At 31.7% G+C, this 20,759-nt stretch overlaps 1 protein-coding gene and 1 non-coding gene across 2 annotated transcripts; both read left to right on the top strand.

Annotated features, from left to right (window-relative positions):
- The first annotated feature begins 674 nt into the window (after positions 1–674).
- LOC137925357 (homeobox protein rough-like) lies at positions 675–20,587 on the top strand. Its single transcript, XM_068768789.1, has 4 exons — positions 675–1,076; positions 19,143–19,263; positions 19,563–19,676; positions 19,960–20,587. Exons 1-4 carry the CDS (start codon positions 755–757, stop codon positions 20,069–20,071), a joined length of 669 nt encoding a protein of 222 aa, XP_068624890.1. The 5' UTR covers positions 675–754; the 3' UTR covers positions 20,072–20,587.
- On the top strand, positions 6,884–6,973 carry LOC137927543 (U6atac minor spliceosomal RNA). The gene has a single exon (XR_011107772.1). It is a non-coding gene; the product is annotated as a U6atac minor spliceosomal RNA (small nuclear RNA).
- Positions 20,588–20,759: the final 172 nt, after the last annotated feature.

The raw sequence follows: 20,759 nt of genomic DNA on the forward strand, positions 1-20,759 counted from the left end.
ATTTGATGTCAGAAGAAACTAAATATATATGTATATATCTATATTGTGAAATAAATGTTATTAAAATAGTATGAAATACAGATAATAAATATACGAAAAAGTTTATTACTCATTCTCAGATAAAAAAAAAAATAATAATAAATACAATGCTCACGGATTCTTAATATGATGTACATAGAGTCTTTAACTGAACGATATCTTATTGAAAAGCGAAAATCAATTTCAGAATATTAGTTAGAAAATTTTGAATTATTTTCAATATTGTTTTTTGCTTTGGGAATCAAAATTATACTCACAACAATTATCATTTAGATAAATCTGAACAACTTAACGCTTAAACCCGCCTCCGGGTTTTGGATAGGCTTGTATTAAACGTTCCGATTGGCTAAGTACGCCCCTTTCTACTATTCCAGATTCCACAAGGGGTGACAAACATCCGATGGGCGTGGCGGAAGTTCCCGAGGGATGTCGGACTCACTTGACGCGTCGACCGCAATCCACGTGTTTATAGGATCAGGACAACACGTGTTAAAGGCTTTGATTTATAATTTATTATTTATAATTTCGAAAATTTCTATTTGTTTCTTAAATTGTAATAAATTCTTACGCTGTTATAATTATTTACAGTGAAATATGGGATTGCCTTAGAATGTTTCAAAGTTTTTTTTTTAATCGTATAGTGCAAAATAAAGTAATTTAGTTTTAAAGTCCGTATACTTGTGAAAATCAGTATTTGTTTTATAAATTCGTAACAATGAACGAAGAGATAAATAAACATGCAACGGAGAAAAATACTTCGGTGCGAACGCCCAGACCGTCGTCGCCGAGGAAATTTTTCGCGCGTATCTACGGCCATCTGGAAGATCCACAGCAATCCTCTATTGAAAAAAATACAGAACAAAATCGGAAAGAGTCAGATAGTGAGTCATCTTCGGACGTAGAGATAGGAGATAATGAGACAGTTAGAAATAGAATTCCGCACGTTTGGACTCCACCACCACCTCTGCCGCTGTGTCCTCGGCCGATGTTGCTGCCACATCAGCAATTGGCATTTGGTGCTGGTTTAGCCGCATTCTGTAAGTAGTAATAAATAATTTTTGAAATAAAAAACAATTCTTTAAATATCTCCTCAAGAAAACAATTTCATATTAAACAGGCTGATTGTTAAAAATTGTAAAATATTCAAAGGGGTGATGTTATAGCTCATTTTACCAGTTACTTAACGATATACCATATCCAAAAATAATAGTTGCATAAATAATAAGTCTCCTAATGATAATATAGTAAGAGAAAGCGTTATCAGTCTCTGCAGACATTTGACTACTAGAATATATGCGCTTCTATCGTTTCAAAAAATCATAGTGATAACTTTATACGGGTGATTGCAAATTGGTATATATTTTTAAGCTTTTTTTGAAAAATTTTAACCTTGTTCATAGGTACAAATTAATGTTTTAACAATGTACTTGCTTATAACCAATCACCTAAACCTGTAAACAATTTTTTTATTCTTTAACTATAACAGTACTAAAAATTCTTAGTAAAAATATTTTGAACGTTGTTCAAATGTTACACATCTTCATTAAATAGATACAACAACTTTTAATACATTTGTAAAACGCATAACTGTAATTATTTGTATGCGCTTCTAACTAAATTAAATGAAATATATAAGAAAAATACTCTCGGCATTTATTACGGACATTGTTAAAAATTTACAGTTGCGTATAAATTTTTACTAGTATGCTTATGAGAGTTTAGCCAAAGATTCGAAATGTGTACCTACAGTTTAAATAATTACTTCTAATACAAACTATATTTATTACCATGTACACAACCATATTTATTTTTAAGTCAAGACAGTTACTAAGAATTATTAATGTCTGAATGTTCAGTACATGATAATCATTAAAATTGGAAAAACTTGGAAAAATTAATAAATCAATTTAATCCATAAATACTTAGCTTAAAATGATTTGTCTAACTATATATTTTTCCTAATTATATTCTTAACTAGGTATACCTGTTCACGCGTTATGCATCTAATTAAAAATGGACAAAAAGTCTGTTTTGATACCACATATATTAAGTGAAAAAAAAACAATTTTTCAAAATCCTTCTCGGAGATATACGAAATTTACACGGACATTGAATGTATGGTTTTTCAATCTAACGGGTACAAACAAACAGACACACATTCATTTTAATATATATGGATAAATCAATTAAAAAAATCAAACCATTGTACAATTTATTGACATTTAAACGCTGTTCAATATAGTCAAGATCACAATAATTCCAACACTTTTTATACTGCACTTACTATAAGTATTTTATACTTAAAATGTACTTATCCTGAAGGGACAAAATATGAAAAAGCTTTAAAATGATGAACGTATAGCTCATTTTCTGTCAAATAATTTATGGTATACCTTATGCAAAAATGAATGATTATAAAAATAATAAATGAAGTAAAGATAATATAATATAAATAAGCGTTTTCAAAATTCGAATTACTTCAAATAAACATTTATAATAATTTATTATCTGTGCTTGAATACTGTACTACCAGAATGGCCTCTCGCACTCCAATGGAGTTACAAAGTGACAGGTCGAATTGGTAAGAAAGTGGTCGAATTGGTAGAAAAGTACAGGATGATTGGAAATGGGTGTAAAATCTTTTAAAGTTTTTACTGACAATTGTTCTAACCGTTCATCCTTTAAAAGCTTTTACATCTATAAACAGCTATCCCGCACAATTCAAACGTTGTTATGGTCCAACCGGAACCACGGTACCGTGCGTTATGTACAGCTGATCACCTAACACGTGGTACAAAAGTTCCGGTTAGACTAGTAAAGTGTAAAATAATAATATTTTACCGTTATTATTATTATACATTACCGTATATATAAGTATATTGTCATATTAACTATGTCATACAGCAATTATCTGCTACTTGACCTTCTTCTGTTTTCAAGCTATTCAAGCTTTTCCGTAAGAAATTTCCTCAAGCGCTCGAGAAATATCGCTTTGCTTTTTATTTTTTATGTTTTTATTTCTGATGTTACGTATACAATTATCATTATAGGTGCGACTGGTCTAGTCACCTCACTATAGATTTTTAAAAGTTGTTTTCAGTTTGGAAACTATAAAGAGTAGTAAATAAATATTTATATTCTTTTTAAAAATTAATATAGTGCGAATTATTCTTTATACCTAAAATTAATAAAGGTTACTTGATATATAAAATTAGAATATTGTTATCATAAAAACTTAAACAAAAAGTTAAATTAGATGTTTCTATAACCTCAAATTTATAAATAATGCTTCAAGGCACAAATAAGATACAGCTAAAGCCACAGATTCATACAAATAATCAATTCGAATTAAGTGTTTGCTATATAGCGTGGTGGTAAAATAACAGACCAATAGTACTTGCTGGTCTTCTGTAATGGAAACATCTGAGACTGAGGGATAACTTATGCTATAGCACTGTGTAGTTGTCTTTAATTATTATTATTTGAAAAGAACAACTGTTGAGTTTCTGGCCAGGGTTTCTCAGCAGAACTGCCTTCCGAGCCGTTGGTAACTTCCTGTAGGACTAACAATATATATTGATTGACGATTCGTAAGTGCTTGTAAAGGCCTATTTAAATAAACAATATTTTGATTTGATTAGAAAAGATAAAAGAAAAATTATACTTTAGTGATTAATCACTACTTGTACATCGTCTACATAAATTAGTCGAAATAAAAAAAACAATAATCATACTAAAAAAATATTTCACTATTTACAATGCTGAGAACGTATCTTAAGACTTTTAGGAATAATTGGATTTTACAATAAGTAAAACGAGCCTACAATAATAATATGTACAGGTTGGTTGATTATATGCGTAAAGGCTTTGAAAGGGGGAATACAAAGCTCGAAAATCTTTAAAGTTTTTTTTTAATTTATATCCAATCAGTATTGATTAATGACTCTGACATATTTTTTATTCATTTTTTTCTATTGAAAAGCGAGAGAATATAATTTCTGGCATATAGAAAAAAATATTTATTTTATTTTGTAGTAATCCGGATTATAAAAACCTTATTTTCCATATTATCATTACGTTATTTAAAACTTTAGATTTTCTGGATAGGATATACGTTAACTGTCAGAAAGTGAGTTGTACATTTACCATTTTAAAGTATTATATCTATAACCAACTACCCCGTATAGCAAAATATTGTACATTTTATTTAAAGGGCGAGTTCACAAATTTAAGTCTTAAACTTAATTTACTTTATCAATGAGACATTTTTTGGGTCATGTGCTAGATATACAAACGTTACTATTTCAAATAACATGAGCTATTTGTTTCAAGAATTTTAGTTCATTTCATGAAAAAAAAAATACAAATTGTCTTGTCATTTTAGAAAATTAAAAAAGAAATGAACATTTTTACAGAAATACATTTTTCGATAGAAATTGTATAAAATTGAATAAACAACTTTGATATCACTAACATCTCTTATAAACACCACATCAAAGAGAAACGGACAGAAAATATATAAAACGCATAAAATATCACTAGAAAAATATTTGAATATAATAGGACGATGGTTCCGATAAGCTTGAGCGGGCGGGCGGGCGGTGGCAACTTAATCCCCGCTCAACTGTTTGCCGGACGTTCCTTTATGAAAATTCTATACAAACCTCGATACATCTTTTATCTGTATTTTTATAAGAAATTCTACTTTTACTGTATTTGTATTAAGAAACGGGGCTAGAATATACCTCTTTTCCTTCTAATATGATAAACATAATAATCAATACTCTTAAAAATAAAGTATGTGCTTTATTTACATACATGCGTTTACATAAATTCTTTTCTAAATATATCAAATTCTGTGTTTTATAAAAATCAAAAGTATATTTTTAAAATATTGTAATGTGAAGTACCAGAAACAAAAAAATTGCATACTTATGAATTGACCACAGAAAATGTTCAAAAAGCTACGATTGTTAGATTTAAAAAATCAAAATGTCACTGAATTCATAGAAGATGCAGAGAAGCACATCTTGGTAATGATGTGTGTTCGCTTCCAGGCAATTTCAATGTTTTTTAAATATGTGAAAATCACTGGGTACATACACTGGACTTTTTATTTAAAAATATCGAAAGAAGTATAAAAAGTAATCAAATGATAAACCACGTCTTTAAGTTCTAGTATATAATTTATAGTGTTATAGATCTAATGTACATAGCTGTTAAGTTTAATTTAAAAATTATTTCAACTAAGAAGTAACCTAACCATTGGTTATAAAAGGTATGATAAATACAAGAAATAAAAATAAACTCGTATCGCGTAAATTTCTTCTTCAAAAAGTTAACAAGTCCTTCATAGGTCAGAGTAATACATAATATATATAACACAAGATATCTTAAACATTCCTTTTATTACGTTAAGCAAAATTATTGAGTGCTATAATAAAATTAAACAGACCTTATTACAGCACTTAAGAGTTTTTAGATGATCGAAATGTGAGGAACTTGGTTTGTTCGCTCATTCACATGGTTGATATTATAATGTATACGTGAAAAATTGTTAAATTTTATTTAAAAGAGCATCTGTTGAGTTTCTGGCCGGCCCTCAGCAGGTAAGCGTTCTGTGCTATTTAATCACTGGTAGCTTACTACTTATATTGTTAAAATTTAAAATCGAATCTAAAGAAAGGCTTATTTTTATTTTATATTATATTAGGCTACTTTTATTGCAAACGTTCAGTACATCACTTAAGGTTTACTTTTTCTCTAATTATACTGGAAACTGATTATTTAAAGCTCATATTTTCACTTGAATCATCATCTTTGTTTAACTAAATTGTATCGTAATCTGACGACTTCATAACTAATTAAATTTGGCTATGTTCTGTTATTATTAAGTTCCTATTTCGGTTATATATAAATTTCCATTAAAACGATTAACATAAAATCGCTCTTCCAATGTTTGTAGGCAGAAAAATAGAATGATAATGGTTTGTCGCGTCGTTTGAAAGTGATGTTTCGTGTTTTAACATGCGGAAGGTAGAAGCGATGCCGGGAGAGGCAGAGGAGCTGTGATGATGCGATTAAGACACCACGACTCAGCGCCCAGCTATGGCGGCGTGCCGTGGTCCATTCAAAGCCGCTCTCTCGCGAAAATTGCGCTCACTGTTCTCGCAAACTCTGCAATAAAATATCTCCATTGTTCAACTCTTATAACTATTACGAAACAACAGACCGTGAAACGGAATCGCGAAAATTATGATTTAGATATGGAATGACTGAATTCAACGCTGTTCCTAATTACATAAAAACAACTTATTATCATGGCTACTTCGATTTTTATGTTATAATTCCATAACATTTTAATTTTATTCATTTATATAAAAACAAATGCTATATAAATTATTGTAAAACAGGTTTCATAATTAAAAATTAGAAGAATTTTTACACCATTCGATCATTAAACTGTATCAACTAGGTAAGTATAGAGCAAATCCGTGTTTAAGAATACGACCTATTATTACAAAATATTTCGAAAACCACTAACTCTTATTCTCTTCAATATAAGTGCATCTATTAACAAAAGATTTTTTTTTAAAAAAAAACTCCTGCTTACTTTATCTCAACAAACGTAGACTATTATCAGAAGTATTCACATTACGTAAAATACTCGCTCGTGTATTACTTTAATTGGATTTTATTGTCGATATTTTGCTAGGTGTGGATAAAATCCGTTGTTTTTAATGTTTTAAATTTCATGTTTGGAATATTTCTATGGACTTAACGAGTCGAACGGATTGCAGTATATGGTTTCAGTGTTATTTGCTCTGATGGCACACGCATTAATATGTCTGTTGAAAGAAAAGACGGTTAACACTCCCTATGACAAGGATGGAACACATAAAATGATTAAAGCACAACTTAACCACATTTGTTCGGGAAGTCCGTAGCTATTTCGTAAGCCAGCACTAGCAAGTATCTGATCTAGCTCATTGCCAACTATTGATATCGGGCGAAAATAATGAGGCGAATATGAAAGCGAACATTAGGATATAGATGATAATCGAAAAAAGTTATTAAAAAAAAAAATTGAACTCCTATTTTCAGTCATCAACTTTATTTCGATAATACTTACATGTCAATGCTATAATTTTATACAACAATATTTATTGCTACGATAATATACAATCGAACGAATTATACGACATGGACTTTTCATACTTAAAAGATTAGTAGCCTTTAATATCATTTAAAGTTTTTTATATTAAAACTTTCGCACATATTGCTTTAAGACTTAAAATGATTAATCGGGCCTTTTGTACATTTAATTCGACGTGAAACAAAGACACTGCGTTATATGTATATAAGTAATTACATTAAATTGATCCACTTCATTCTACACGCAATGTACAAAAGCGTATTATTACGCATTATTTTAATTTAAAGCTCGAAAAATCACGCGAGTACAATTCAAACATGACTAATTGTATTGAAAATAATAAATTCGAGAGCGGATTTTGTAGTCTGTGGGAACGCACACGTGCGTCGCGTCCGATCCGCGGGCATTCTTCTGGAAACAACATTTCGATCTACATTAGCCGCAATTTACGATGTGCTCGTTTCACAACGTATTTGGGCCCTATCGAACCAATTAATAATCATTTAATTTAAAGAATTTGTTTTAAATATTCTCTAGCGTAGACACTTATTTTGTAATCGAAACAAATAAAACACCCCATATTACGATTTTTTTTAGATGAGAAAAATTAAGATGTTATTAGTAGTTTATTTATTGTGTCTGTGTCTGTAATGTCATTTCTGTCGACATATTTTACTGAAAAACCGATTAATTTTTACGGCTCCGGCATTGAAAATTTGTAAACTAGATGGCAAAAGGTTGTTGATAACGATTAGAAATAAAAACTTATTAAAATTGTAGTCGTATAAATTTATCTTAAGAAAGCGACGTTACTTTCCGGTCCCCCTAATATTTAATTTTTTGCGTCACTATACTCCGCAACATATTTAAAGGAGTCGTTTACATATGTCTGCATTTTAATAAAATATGCAAAAAAGTATTTATTTTTTAAAATATGCAATGAAATATCCCATTAATTTAACCATTGGTTCACTGAAAGTTTTTTCAATGAACCAAAAAAATTTCAAACATTATTACACTTACATTATTAGTTTTTGGTACTTGTTCCTTTTACACAGTTAAACACGTTGCTATCATCCTTGTTACATTAGCTTAAATACGTATATTAATTTTTGTTTATACAAAACCAATATCCGCGCAGAGCTATGTTAAAGAATGTCACCCATCTTTCTAACCTAACCTACCTATTGCTTACAGATCTTTTAAGTTTATTTTATACTTGTCGCTTGTATGATAAATTTAGGCTACATTCGACCGAACTACAACTACATCAAACACGGGAATCCCACACTACAGCGCTCTCGTCATTGTAGATCCTACAAATTATTGGCTGTCCTCAGCTCGCTTTGCGTGGTTTGTACTGCCTTCTGTGAGTGAAGTTTCATAAAATGCATTCGTGGTTATTTTTAACATGCCAAAAAATATGTTGGCCATGTTTTATACCTATAAAAATTATAGTTTGAAAAGCATTTTTTTAATGAGCGCTCTCTCAAAACTTGCAGGAATTTCGTAAAATTCGTTCTAAGGTGACCTATAGTCTATAAAAGAAATATTATTTCTCTTAGATTTACAAGAACCCGCCGGGTCAAACTTATATTTATACTTTTACAAATACTCGCAAAACGCGCCGTGTCCCGTAAGCAAAGTATGTAACTTTAGCTTTCTGACCGCGGCGTAGGCAGCGGTTGCGTCCGTAAAGAACACCCCGTTGTTTGTAGACGCGTATCCCTCTATTACATACCGTTCCATCCTTGAAGAGACTTCGAACGATTTAGTCGACCAAAGAACAAACGAAATTGGACTCATATCATCCTTATCCGTTTTTAATTTTACGCAGCTTCCTCACCGTACTTGTCATATAAATTAGCTAACCTAAACAATGGATGGAAAATATATTTGCAGTTCCGCCCGATCTTATTGGTCTAAATATGTGATTCCTAAGTAAAGGTGAATCCAGATTCGATTTCACAGTTTCCTAGTACTTGCCGGGAGTATCGTTTCCTTATTTCATAAAACAAAGATGCTTCCTAGATCCTCAGGTCAAGCGGAAATTATCTAGCCAGTAGAGCCGAATTAAAAGACACCGTCCTATGATCTATGTCATTAATTTTTATTTCTGCAAACACCACATTTTTCAATCGCTTAAATAGAAAATCAACAAGAAAAACTAACATAAGAACAAAAGAATGCATCGGCACCGTGCAAACACCAAATATAGACTGACTTTTGACTTCTGTGTAAATACATCTTTACCTCTTTATTACCAACCTATTAGAAAAGTATCCAGTGAATACAAAACAATATCAGAAATAATTTATTCTATCCGCAGACTACCAAAAAAAGTTTTAATGCATGTGAAGTAAGTCAAGGAAATGGAAAAATTTGGACAAATTGAGGTGGTGTTGGACGAGAAGTAATATAGAAACGTCCATTGACTGCTACAGTCACATACAGGGTGATTGGTCATAAGGTTGGAAAGCTTTAAAGAGTGATGCTCATATACTATGCGTTAACGTACGGTACACCGTGTCCAAAAATCAATGGTTACATAAATGTTAAAGTAATGACATAATATGAAAAAGCGTTTTCAAAATTCATTTTAAAGTTAATTATTGTAAAATGAATATTTAAGTCAGAAGGGAGACTTTGTGCAGTCAAAAGTTATTGATCTGTCGCATTTTGATAGAATCGATAAATTAATGTAACATTAGATTCAGAGTGATCACTCGTTGATTAGAATTATGAGTAAAAACTTTTCGCTGACAAATGAGCTATGCATTCACCCCTTCAAAGATTTTACACTTTTAACCAATCACCCTGAATTACCACAAAAATGTATTCTGTACTGTACACTTAGATATTAAGATATTATGTCTAAATAAATATGTATAGTCCATATTTTCTAAAATGTACTATGGTATTTGGTTTAATAACAAATAAAGGTTCTTGGGAATTTCATAAACGCGAGACTTGAAAACGCATAACATAAAATATATTCTGCATATGTTTACAAGTCTCCTATGTTTATTTAATCAACTTTAATAGAGAATGGAAGCAAGAATAATTTATATTTTCATTCAGAGCGTCTACATTTAATACGAATTTTTATATCGCTTAGATTATTGGTTTCAATTGAAATCCGTTGAAGCAAGCTTTCGACACAATATCAATTTCGGTTCGCATCCTATTGAAAACAAAACACAAACGCAAACAAGTCTGGTGTAGATGTCTAATCTCGGTTTCAACTGGACAGACGCTTCACTGGACTTGTAATTAGGGGATCTTTGCTAATGAATATTAAGGGGTAGCAGCCCCAATATCTCTGTAGCTCTATCACGGTATTGTTGGCATTGATGATTAAACACAATCGCCTTTTTTCAATCTGAAATAACAAAACAAATAATAGGAGGGTAATAGAAAAAAAAATGTTTATGATTTAAACTGCACTACTTTAAAACACTATCCCAAAATTTGAAAAATCTTTTAAAAAATTGTACTTTAGTTTGTAATTACATATTATAATTTTACAAAAGTAAATCATATCTTTCATCATGTCATGGACTCACCAAAAGACATATTTTGTTTATTTTTATATTTTATACTGACGTTATGATACTTTTAAAAAGTCTTAAAATTCATTAACAGTTATTCAAATATATAATTCATATCAACACAAAAGTCAGCAGCCATAATAGTTGAAATAAAGAAGTAGTCGTTTCTAAATTTAAAAAAGGACAAACATAATTGGATGTATTAGTTTCGAGTGTAAATCCTTTTAAATCTCCACGTATGTAACACTCACTTTCGAACCTATCGAGCGCATGACGATTTAATGTGACAACACTCAGTCAGATAATACCCTTATTGTGGACCAATTACATATTCAGCGGGGTGAGCCCAGCTGACGTCTCCCACCGCAACGCCATGTCCACCTTGCTAAATAAGCTAATAGATTAAATAGCTTTAATACCTTTTGCAGAATGTTACTTAAATAATGTTATATCATACTGTGTCTCTTTAAATGCGAACGTGTTAGGATTATTATATTATTAACATAACTATTTGAAAAAAGAATTACATAATTGTCTAATTTTGATAAGATAATGGTATATACGCGTGATGACCTCAATCATCTTTCGCAACAAGTGAATTTTAAAAAGTAACAGGGATAAGACAAACCATTTCGTACCCTATATCGTGGGGAATGGCAGTTGCAGGCGTGATTCTTGAAGTTGTTGACTAATAGTGAGGCTAAACGAAACTAGGTAAGTCCAACTTTTTGAAAAGAGGTCAATCGTCGAATTCAACTCGGCTGGCCGGCGTTCGGGAAACCACAAAACCTTTTCGCGACCAATATTTCTCAGTGCCTCAAGAAAAACGTCTGCTTGACGACTTACAGTACTGAAACGTTGTCTCTTCGGGCCTCGTTTGTAAGCTCACATTCGCTCAATTTCCCATGATGAGGGCCTGTGGTTTTGTGAAGACTACGGATCATAAAGCGCACCATAAGATATTAACCTACAAGGTGAACAGACGACCTCATTAAGCTCTTCCGAAGACGCTGTATGCACGCTTTCAACCAGTCCTATTGGAAATCTATACGGGAGGCCCAAGCGCAGTGTGCGTTCTACTAAATTAAAGATAGACAGACATTTTGTACAGGTACTATAAAAAATCATCAATCTATTTGTCGATATAGATTCGAAGAAAACAACATAGTATTATAAATATCAAAATTTAACAATTTTTCCAGTACATTGCGCAAAATATATAACTAAGCAGTTTGCGTAGCAGTAAACTAAAATTTAAATCACTATCATTGTATCGTAGTCGCAAACTCGTTCCCGCTATCACTTATTTACATAAGACATACGTTACTATTAGAAATAGAATGAGCCAAAACAGCATGTATAGTTGATTTTTAAAATAAAACATCGATTATATTTTTCTTTATATTGAACAGGTAAGAAACATTTTTATTGTACAACACAGATTGCCTCTTCCCTCTATTCGTTTCTATTGAGTCTTTACAGCACTCGTTAGTGGAATGAAAATATACTTACAATAAACCATCGCACGCAGCAACGAATATGAGAACAATCTTCCTCACGTTCATCATTTCTAATGATATGAATCATGCGAGCTGTTCATAAAATGTAATTCTATTATATTGTATGAAAAAATGAAACTAGTCTCTTTTGTTATCATAAAGAAGGATGTACCTTCTTGTTATAATGAGTCAATTAATGTGTTGTAGAATGTATTAAATAATTAATACATATTTCGGAAAGTCCCTGAATGAAAACTTTATATTATTTTTACAATAAAATGTCACTGTCTTAATTATTATTAGTAACATTAATTTTTATTCTGTGGTACTATTATCATAACATAGTATATTAAGAGTGTTTTCTAGGGCTTAAGATAATAAGACTGTATCAGAAGGCGACACTTTCGATTCCAAAGTGAAAAGAATTGTTTCGCTTAAATATATTATGTCATAAACGCATATAGGTTACTTTAATCGTTTTAGTTTTTTTCCGCAGATTTTATTTCTTCGACAAAATAGATTTACTTATCGAAATTTATTTACGATAAAAGTCAATTTATTGCACATAATTATAATACACATGAGAATATTATATACCAAAAATAATTTCTTGAAGCGTCTTAATATAATTGTATTATACTTACAAATTAACAGCGACTTAAGACATTATTTAGACGTAAAAGTTAAACATTCCACAATTTATAGAAATATTGTAGTTCACTTGTTAATGATTAATTAGGTTCGAAGCCTTGATAGAAAATATAGAGTTTAGTGATAATTGATAGTTTTTGTGACATAATAAAACGATAATAGCCTAGGATTTTTCTAGTATAGAATCCAGGGCAGTACAGTAATTACAAACGAAATGTTAGAAAGTGCCAAGAGTTGTTAGTTCATTATTTTCGGATGCCATTACGCTTAGATTCCTAATAAAAACAATAGCATTTGCTGTTTGCTGTTGTCATTCCAATAAATACTTAAATTTCCAAAGATCATCACGGGTGACAGCACAAATGGCTACTAGGGCTTCAATGTTCTGGAATGGAGACGACCACTTACAAAGTGGTCCGCTAGATGCAGGCCGCTTCCAAATGATCCCATTAGTAATTTATGGAAGAGGTCCATGTCCAGTAGTGCTTGCTGCTTGTCTTTTTGCAAAATTACCAGAATGGCATGAGATCAAGAAACTTGAAGAAAACCAATGTAAAAGATGCATCTTGAATGCAGAACAGATGGTCGCTGCTGTTTAAGACCCTGGAGGACCATAACCTGGCAAGCGAAGGACCTTAACATAACCGCCTTCTGGTGACACTGAATGCGATATTTAACTGAGCCTATTGGAAATCTACGGGAGAGGCTAATGTCCAATAACGGTCGTACTACGGCTAAAAATAAAGATTATGATGAGATAACTAATGAAAATGATGCAATCGATCTACAATGACAGTTATAAAAAGGGGAAAATATATAAACCGTGAAATAGCAATGCACTGGTATTACTGATATTTAACCGCTGCTTCGGCATTATAGGACCGCAGATTATAAAATCATCTGGCTAATCAATGCAGCACATTCAGGTATTGCATTAGACTTGAAGAAACTGTAATCGACGGAGCATATCTCACATTGACTTTTTTTTGTATCATAAACGACTGAGGTGAAGATACAGCTGCACTATAGTGTTACCGGAACCACTTTACCGCGCCTTAGGTATTTGCGCGACGAAACAGGGAGCACCAGCCGCTTCTTTCCGTCAGCCCGCCATCGCTTATGCTCTTTTTTCTAGGCCCCACTTATCCGCGCTTTGCTAAGTTAAGGTACAGCAGTTTAATAGCACAATACTGATTTCATTACTTCGCTACGTATCCAAAATTCAAGAGGATCGAAATCTATGTTAATCGCCAAAGTGAAGACTCATTGATATACTTAATTAATGTCAGGAAATTTAAAACCTGTTATAGCCTTCGTACTTCATACATTGCAATACCCACAAACCGCAAATTCGTCCAACTTTTTGTTCAGAAATCGTATCCGCGTCGATTATGCCCATATCACGGAAGAGTTATTTTTATTCAAATAATCAATGAACCGCGAGGAGATTGCAAATTGACAGGACATCAGTTTAGATATGGTGCTTCAAACTTGTCGTATCAATTTTTAAATATTGCTATTAATTAAATCGGATTCTATGTACGTATCAACAAGCGAATCGCTCATATTTATGCGGTAAAAAGAGATTTAACATACAGTGATATAAAAAGCCATTTATTATTATTTTTTTAATTTATTTTTGTAGTTTGACAGTTTTAACACTTTTGTTTTGACTGTGATGGATAATTTAAATTACTTGTATTCATATTTTTATGAGTACTTTATAAAATATTATTCATAATATTGAAATATAATATGCAATATATAATATGTTCCGGTAAACGACAGGTTTACAGTTGCTAGCAATTTCTATTTAAAAATTACTACACTAAGCAATTTTTAGTGAAGATTTATATTTTTTATAGCTTTTATTAAGTGTGTATTATAGGTTTTTCAGTTTATTTACAAATTAAATATTTTTTCTTTTAGGATAGTTTTATGAATAAAATTAATAACTTTTCCATTTCCTATATCTATATATAACATACTTTATATACCTTATAAACACCTATCTTACACTTGTCTCAATCTTTTGTCATTTATTATAGTATTTATGAAAAAAGTAATAATTCAAGAAACCTACTGTAGTAACTTAAATAAATACATGATACATGAATAATCATTAAAGCAGCAGAAAACATTTAACCATATACTTAAGTAATACCAACAAAACATATTTATTCAAAATAAATATTGCGTACGGGGCTTAGACGAAATAAATCGGAAGTGATCTTCCCTTTCACCATAATTCATAACAGATGGCGCATAATAAAACTTGTATAATAGCGGCAGGCAATATCCAGGTATCGGATGGCGAAGTTATGAACGATTAAAATGAACGTGATTCACCCTCGTTCGGCACAAGGTTTCCTTACTTCCGTAGCAATATGGCGCGGAATCGGAGCTCTTACAAGCACACTTTTCTCATGCCTCAATCACTAATCGGCGCCTACATTACCGACAAGAATCCTTATGAGATTCTACTTCCGATCAATTATAAGAAAAATAAAATTAATCACGATGTAAATATTGTTTTTTTAATAGTATTATTGTTAACTGCATAAACGGATTAAATAAATAAAAATGATGGTGGTAATTTAATTATAATTTTACAAAACTACACACACAACTACTGTTAAATAATATGTAACAAAAGACTAACAAACATTCAAAACTATATAGCTACACAAATTGTCAAAATAAAAAGTATAAAAAGCAAGTAAAAATATAAAGAGGTTTTAAATGACCAAGTCAGTCGCCAACGATTATTATTTAGTATAAACTAATGGCTATCATAAAGTTCCTATTGTTTATTATCTGTATATTTTACCTACATCTTTGTCTTTGTGTTAATTTTCCCGCGAGATCGAATCAGAAATAAAGAGATCTGCAGAACCAAGGTTACTAATGTCGCTCGAAGTGCAATCGACTGCATTGGAGCAGAAAGATTCACAATTGCAGGAGACGTAATCATTTCAAATCGCCAATCACCATCATCACCATTTCAGCCATAGGATGTAGATTACCAACGGGACTGGTTGAAAGCAGCCTGTTAATCACATAACGATATTAAGCATCATTTTTTTTGTTAATACCTTTAGAGAATAGCAAAGCGTTTCTTGGTATCAAATAATATTAGGAACTACGTTAATTTCCTTTATACAATTAAATTTTTCAATTTATGTGTTATCTCGTTTTTGATAAGGAATAACTAGTAAGCTACATTGCTTTTGTTAAAACTCTTCTGAATATTAGCAACGTACTTTAATAGAATGGTGTTACAAAGTTACAAACTATAAAGTTTAAATAAAGGTAATTTACATTAGAATCGAAAGTAAGCTTCTATGGTGAACATTAAATTAATTTAAAGATTTATAAACCAAATTTTATTTTAGATAGATTAATTATAATTAAGTTTCATAATATTATAACAAATACTTTGATTATGAATCACATTTGTTAATACGTGATCATTAAGCAATCTCGTTTTTATTGATCATAATGACACTCAACAGTAAACTATTACTGCGTTTATTATTTCTTCAAATAAGCTGCCTAATAGACTCATAAGCAAATTTATTATAAAATTGTGCCTTCCTTGTAATATTCCTAAAATGGTGATATTAAATTGATATCATTAACATCATTTTTTTGTGCATAATGAACGAAATTTGTAGATTCTGGACGCACAAGATACGCCTACAGCCAGAGTTTCTTCTACCTTGAAATAGAATGTTTCAAGGTAGAAGAAACATATGCATAATATGAATCCAAAAAACCCCTACGTTTTATAATTGTGTCATGTTTGTTAACTAGTTTTTTATTCATCGTTTTTAATGCATTCTCGTATGATTCTGTACGTCTACATATTTAAAATCCTTCCGGTCATCCAAATCCCAAATGATTCTAGGTGTTAACGAGTAATATCAGTGACGGAATCGCACCGTCTAATACGTTCTTCCTACCTCAATTGCTCACGTTTCGTAGGGTCACGAAAACCTTTTTGCACAAAATTGCAGTCCTGCCAGCGAGGTACCATGCAGCCCCGTCTCGAGGGAAGAAAATTCATCTCTTCCCATGAAAAAGTGCGTCAGAAATTTTCACTTAACATTAGCAACAGAGAGATCCTACACTTTAGAACTACCTATATATTCCCATTTTTGGCTACGTACGGTGCTGCGTACGGCCCGCCGCTAAATATTTGTAGATATTTAAACATTTATTAAGTTTATTTATATGTATAAGTTTATTTATATTTATATATATTTTATTAAGTTTTTTTATATGTAAACATAAGTAACTTTTATTAAAATTTTTATTATGATATATTTAGTTTTTTATATGATAGATTTTGTTTTATGATATTAACTTGTTTCACCTACCTTCATTAATTTATCTCTGCTCCACCTAGTATTAGCTGGTCGAGAAAGCCTTCGGCATTTGGTTCGTATAAAATATGTGTAAAAGTATTTTGAATAAATATGATGCGATGATAGAGCACAAATATCTCTTGGGCTCTACCTGAATACTTTACTAATTCTAAAAAACTTTTTCCTCTGGTATTAAATTACGCATAACTAGCGCATATACACTATTACCATTATATACCTTTATTTTGGCAACGCTGTCTTGTCAGGCTATTGCATTATACTCTATATTTATTACGCCTTTTGGTCTTCTTCCTTTCCTGAGCGTCTTTTGAGTTTCCCCGCCAAATATTAATACTATGTTTCCACTCTGGAAATGTTTGTTTTATTTGGGGTTGAATTGTTTTCTTATTCTTTATTTCATCATGATCCACATTCAGATTATGAAAATAGTGATACCAGAAAATTCGTAAGAAAAGCACGACACTGTCACCATGCTCTTTAATTTTCATAACAATGGTCTCGGCGGTATACCTTTCAGACGCAGGGAATAACCCCTTTTGGCGGCGCATCAGGTAGTTCTGTGCGCATTTTATTGTAAAGAGTGGAGAAATACAGCTCTAATCTAAGTTTAGGAATAATGTTGTGATTTACAATCTCAGGAGTGTGCGGAAGCGTTCCAATAGATTTTATTATAAACATCTAAACAAAAAATCGTAGCTGTTTAGATCTGCAAGAGTTCAGCATTATTTGTTCTTTGCTCACGCAATACTTTGTGAGAAATTTTCACAAAAAATTACTTTTTTTCCTAGAGACGGATTTGGAAAATAATACAGCAGCACCGAAATCTATCTATACTAAATAGTACTGCGTAATTCTTACTGTTAATATACAAATACGCCGTAGCTAATAAAAGTTATTGGTCAATTAAATCTATCTCTGATATCTTGAATCCAGATGTATTGTTGCGGAAAGATTACAACACAAAATTTCGGCGAAGAGAACTCGTGTTGCTTTATTAGCGGGTGTTTTTACTTAACATGAATACCTCGCTTCACTTAAATTATGAATACGTTCGTAAGCATTTTGTATATAGGTATGATCATTATCATTGCAACCGTAAAACGTTCACTACCGGACAAAACGTTCCTCAAAGATTTTCAAAAAGAACGGTTAGAAGTTATTTGTAACTAGCGTCTCCCGATGACCTAAAGGAGTTCGTTTGGTCGACCTTACAGGTGAAGACCATTCGCCCCGCTTACCGGTCAATGGTTTCCACTCCAGAACCTTACGGCCTCAGTGGCCAACTGCATGCAGAGCTTGTGCGCTAATTTTGCATATCGATGGAATGTCCTGAATAAATCGATATTTATTGAACTTAAACATCATTATTTAGACCGTAGATCATTTACTACTTGACGTAGGCTTTCCTGGTTGATTCCTTGTAGGAATGGTTGGAAACAGCCAGCACCCCGCGTCTTCAAACTAATTTAACTAAGTCGTCTATACACTTTGTGTGCACGTACTACGCTGCGATTGTCAATTCATGGTCTTCACTCAGAATTTTACATCTAAGTTTAAGTGTTATAATTTATATATCACTAAAACTATTAATAAACTATATCCTTTATTTCTTTTACTTAAATTTATTAAGGTAAATGTTTGGAAAATGATTCGCCAAACCGTAGTCTAATCTACGTTACATAACATATTCCTTAATATGAAGCAAATTGACAGTAGTATTCTTTATTAATTTGCTTAAATGATCTTATTGAAGCTATTTATTGTTTAACTGAAAATAAAACTCAAAACCGTTACACTAATCTGTAGCAAGCTTCTTAAGATTGTTAATAAATTTTCTTTGTTAATGTTTATCTAGTGGCTCGCAGAAGGCGTAAAGAGAGTCGACCTCGTCGACAAAGGACAACTTTCTCAGCACACCAGACATTACGACTTGAATTGGAATATGCAAGAGGCGAATACGTTGCGAGAGCCCGAAGGTATCGTTTCCTAAAACTGTTTATAACATTTATTATGTTCGTTTCTTTCATTGCTGTCATTAAATTACCAAAAATATAAACTTAAAAAAATATAAAATAAGTTATTCACTAACATCAAGCTTTGGAAATAATTATATTCTCATTTAAGTAAAAAATATTACATGTTATCGCTTGCAAAAACGACTGGATACGAGAAAAAATGTTTCAAAACTATTTATTTTATGTGTTCTCAGTTATTGCGTAGAAAATAAAATTTACACATGTGTAAGTTGGCGATTTATCTCTTATCTAAATTATAGATGTGAGCTGGCATCTGCGTTATCTCTGAGCGAAACACAAGTAAAAATTTGGTTCCAAAATCGAAGAGCAAAAGATAAAAGAATAGAGAAAGCGCAGCTAGACCAGCAATACAGGTAACACATTTTTAATAACATCTCTTTACACTATTTAATAAAGCGATTAACCATTGATATTTCTGTACGAGATTGAATTGGCAATGAAGAGATCCGTAAAAATGAATCAACACTAAAAAGTATTGATGACTGGTGGTCATTAAGATGGAGCGTTCCCGGTTGAAGGCTACATCTTTGTTGGTTTCGGTCAAATAATAATATAATATCTCGAACTGAGTTTTTCACCTCAAGCGCGGTGAAGTTACTGTTAGACAGCATTGTCAATGTTTTTTTTTTATTTCAGGCAACTAGCCGCAGCATCGGGTTTTTTTCCAACTATACTCACCACCCCCTACGGTCAACCGCCACCATGCCCTTGTCTGCCGATACATTCCCAGCAAACAATCGAAAAGTAATATAGTTTAGATTGCAATACGGATTAATAAATGTGGTTTTAAGACATCAGGAAATTAGTAGTTTTTAGCGAATAAAGGTAGAATTCCAACATATACAAAGTATATATCTACTTCATACAAACCATGTGACATTATGAGATTAATACTTGGGCGTTGTAAATATAATTACTTTATCATCTTCAGTATTATTACTATTGTTATTTTCAACATCATCAAATGAATCGTTCTGGAAATTCTGGTGTGGAGATCACTGACCAGCAAGCGCAGACCGCAGATCTAGTTAAGCTTGTCGGAAGAACTTTGGTTGAGGTTTTATACATGTTTGGACAAGTTAACCCCATTTTGAACATCATAAATATTAGTCAATAAAACATTCAAAAATCATTGTGAAGACAAGACGCCAAATTAAGAATTCGTTTAGCCGCTTCGTACATTTCGTAGTTCCGACCAGTGATTCTGTCTTACATCGATTCTACACGACACATAATGATGCACGCCTACAAAAATGAAATTCAATTTTGCATCAAATTAAAATTTTTTTTTGATGGTATTTATTATTTATCTAAGCCTCAATAAATGTTACAAATGTATATACCCTAGAGGCTCTGGTTTTAATGTCTTATACCAAATCCTCTTGTCATGTCTCATGTAATCGGAAGATGAAGTATGCAGGCTGATTCCAACCGGT

This window comes from Battus philenor, unplaced genomic scaffold, assembly GCF_028537555.1.
Source record: "Battus philenor isolate CCGP_79_NKW_IND1 unplaced genomic scaffold, ilBatPhil1.0.hap1 SCAF_10, whole genome shotgun sequence".
NCBI classification, from domain to species: domain Eukaryota; kingdom Metazoa; phylum Arthropoda; class Insecta; order Lepidoptera; family Papilionidae; genus Battus; species Battus philenor.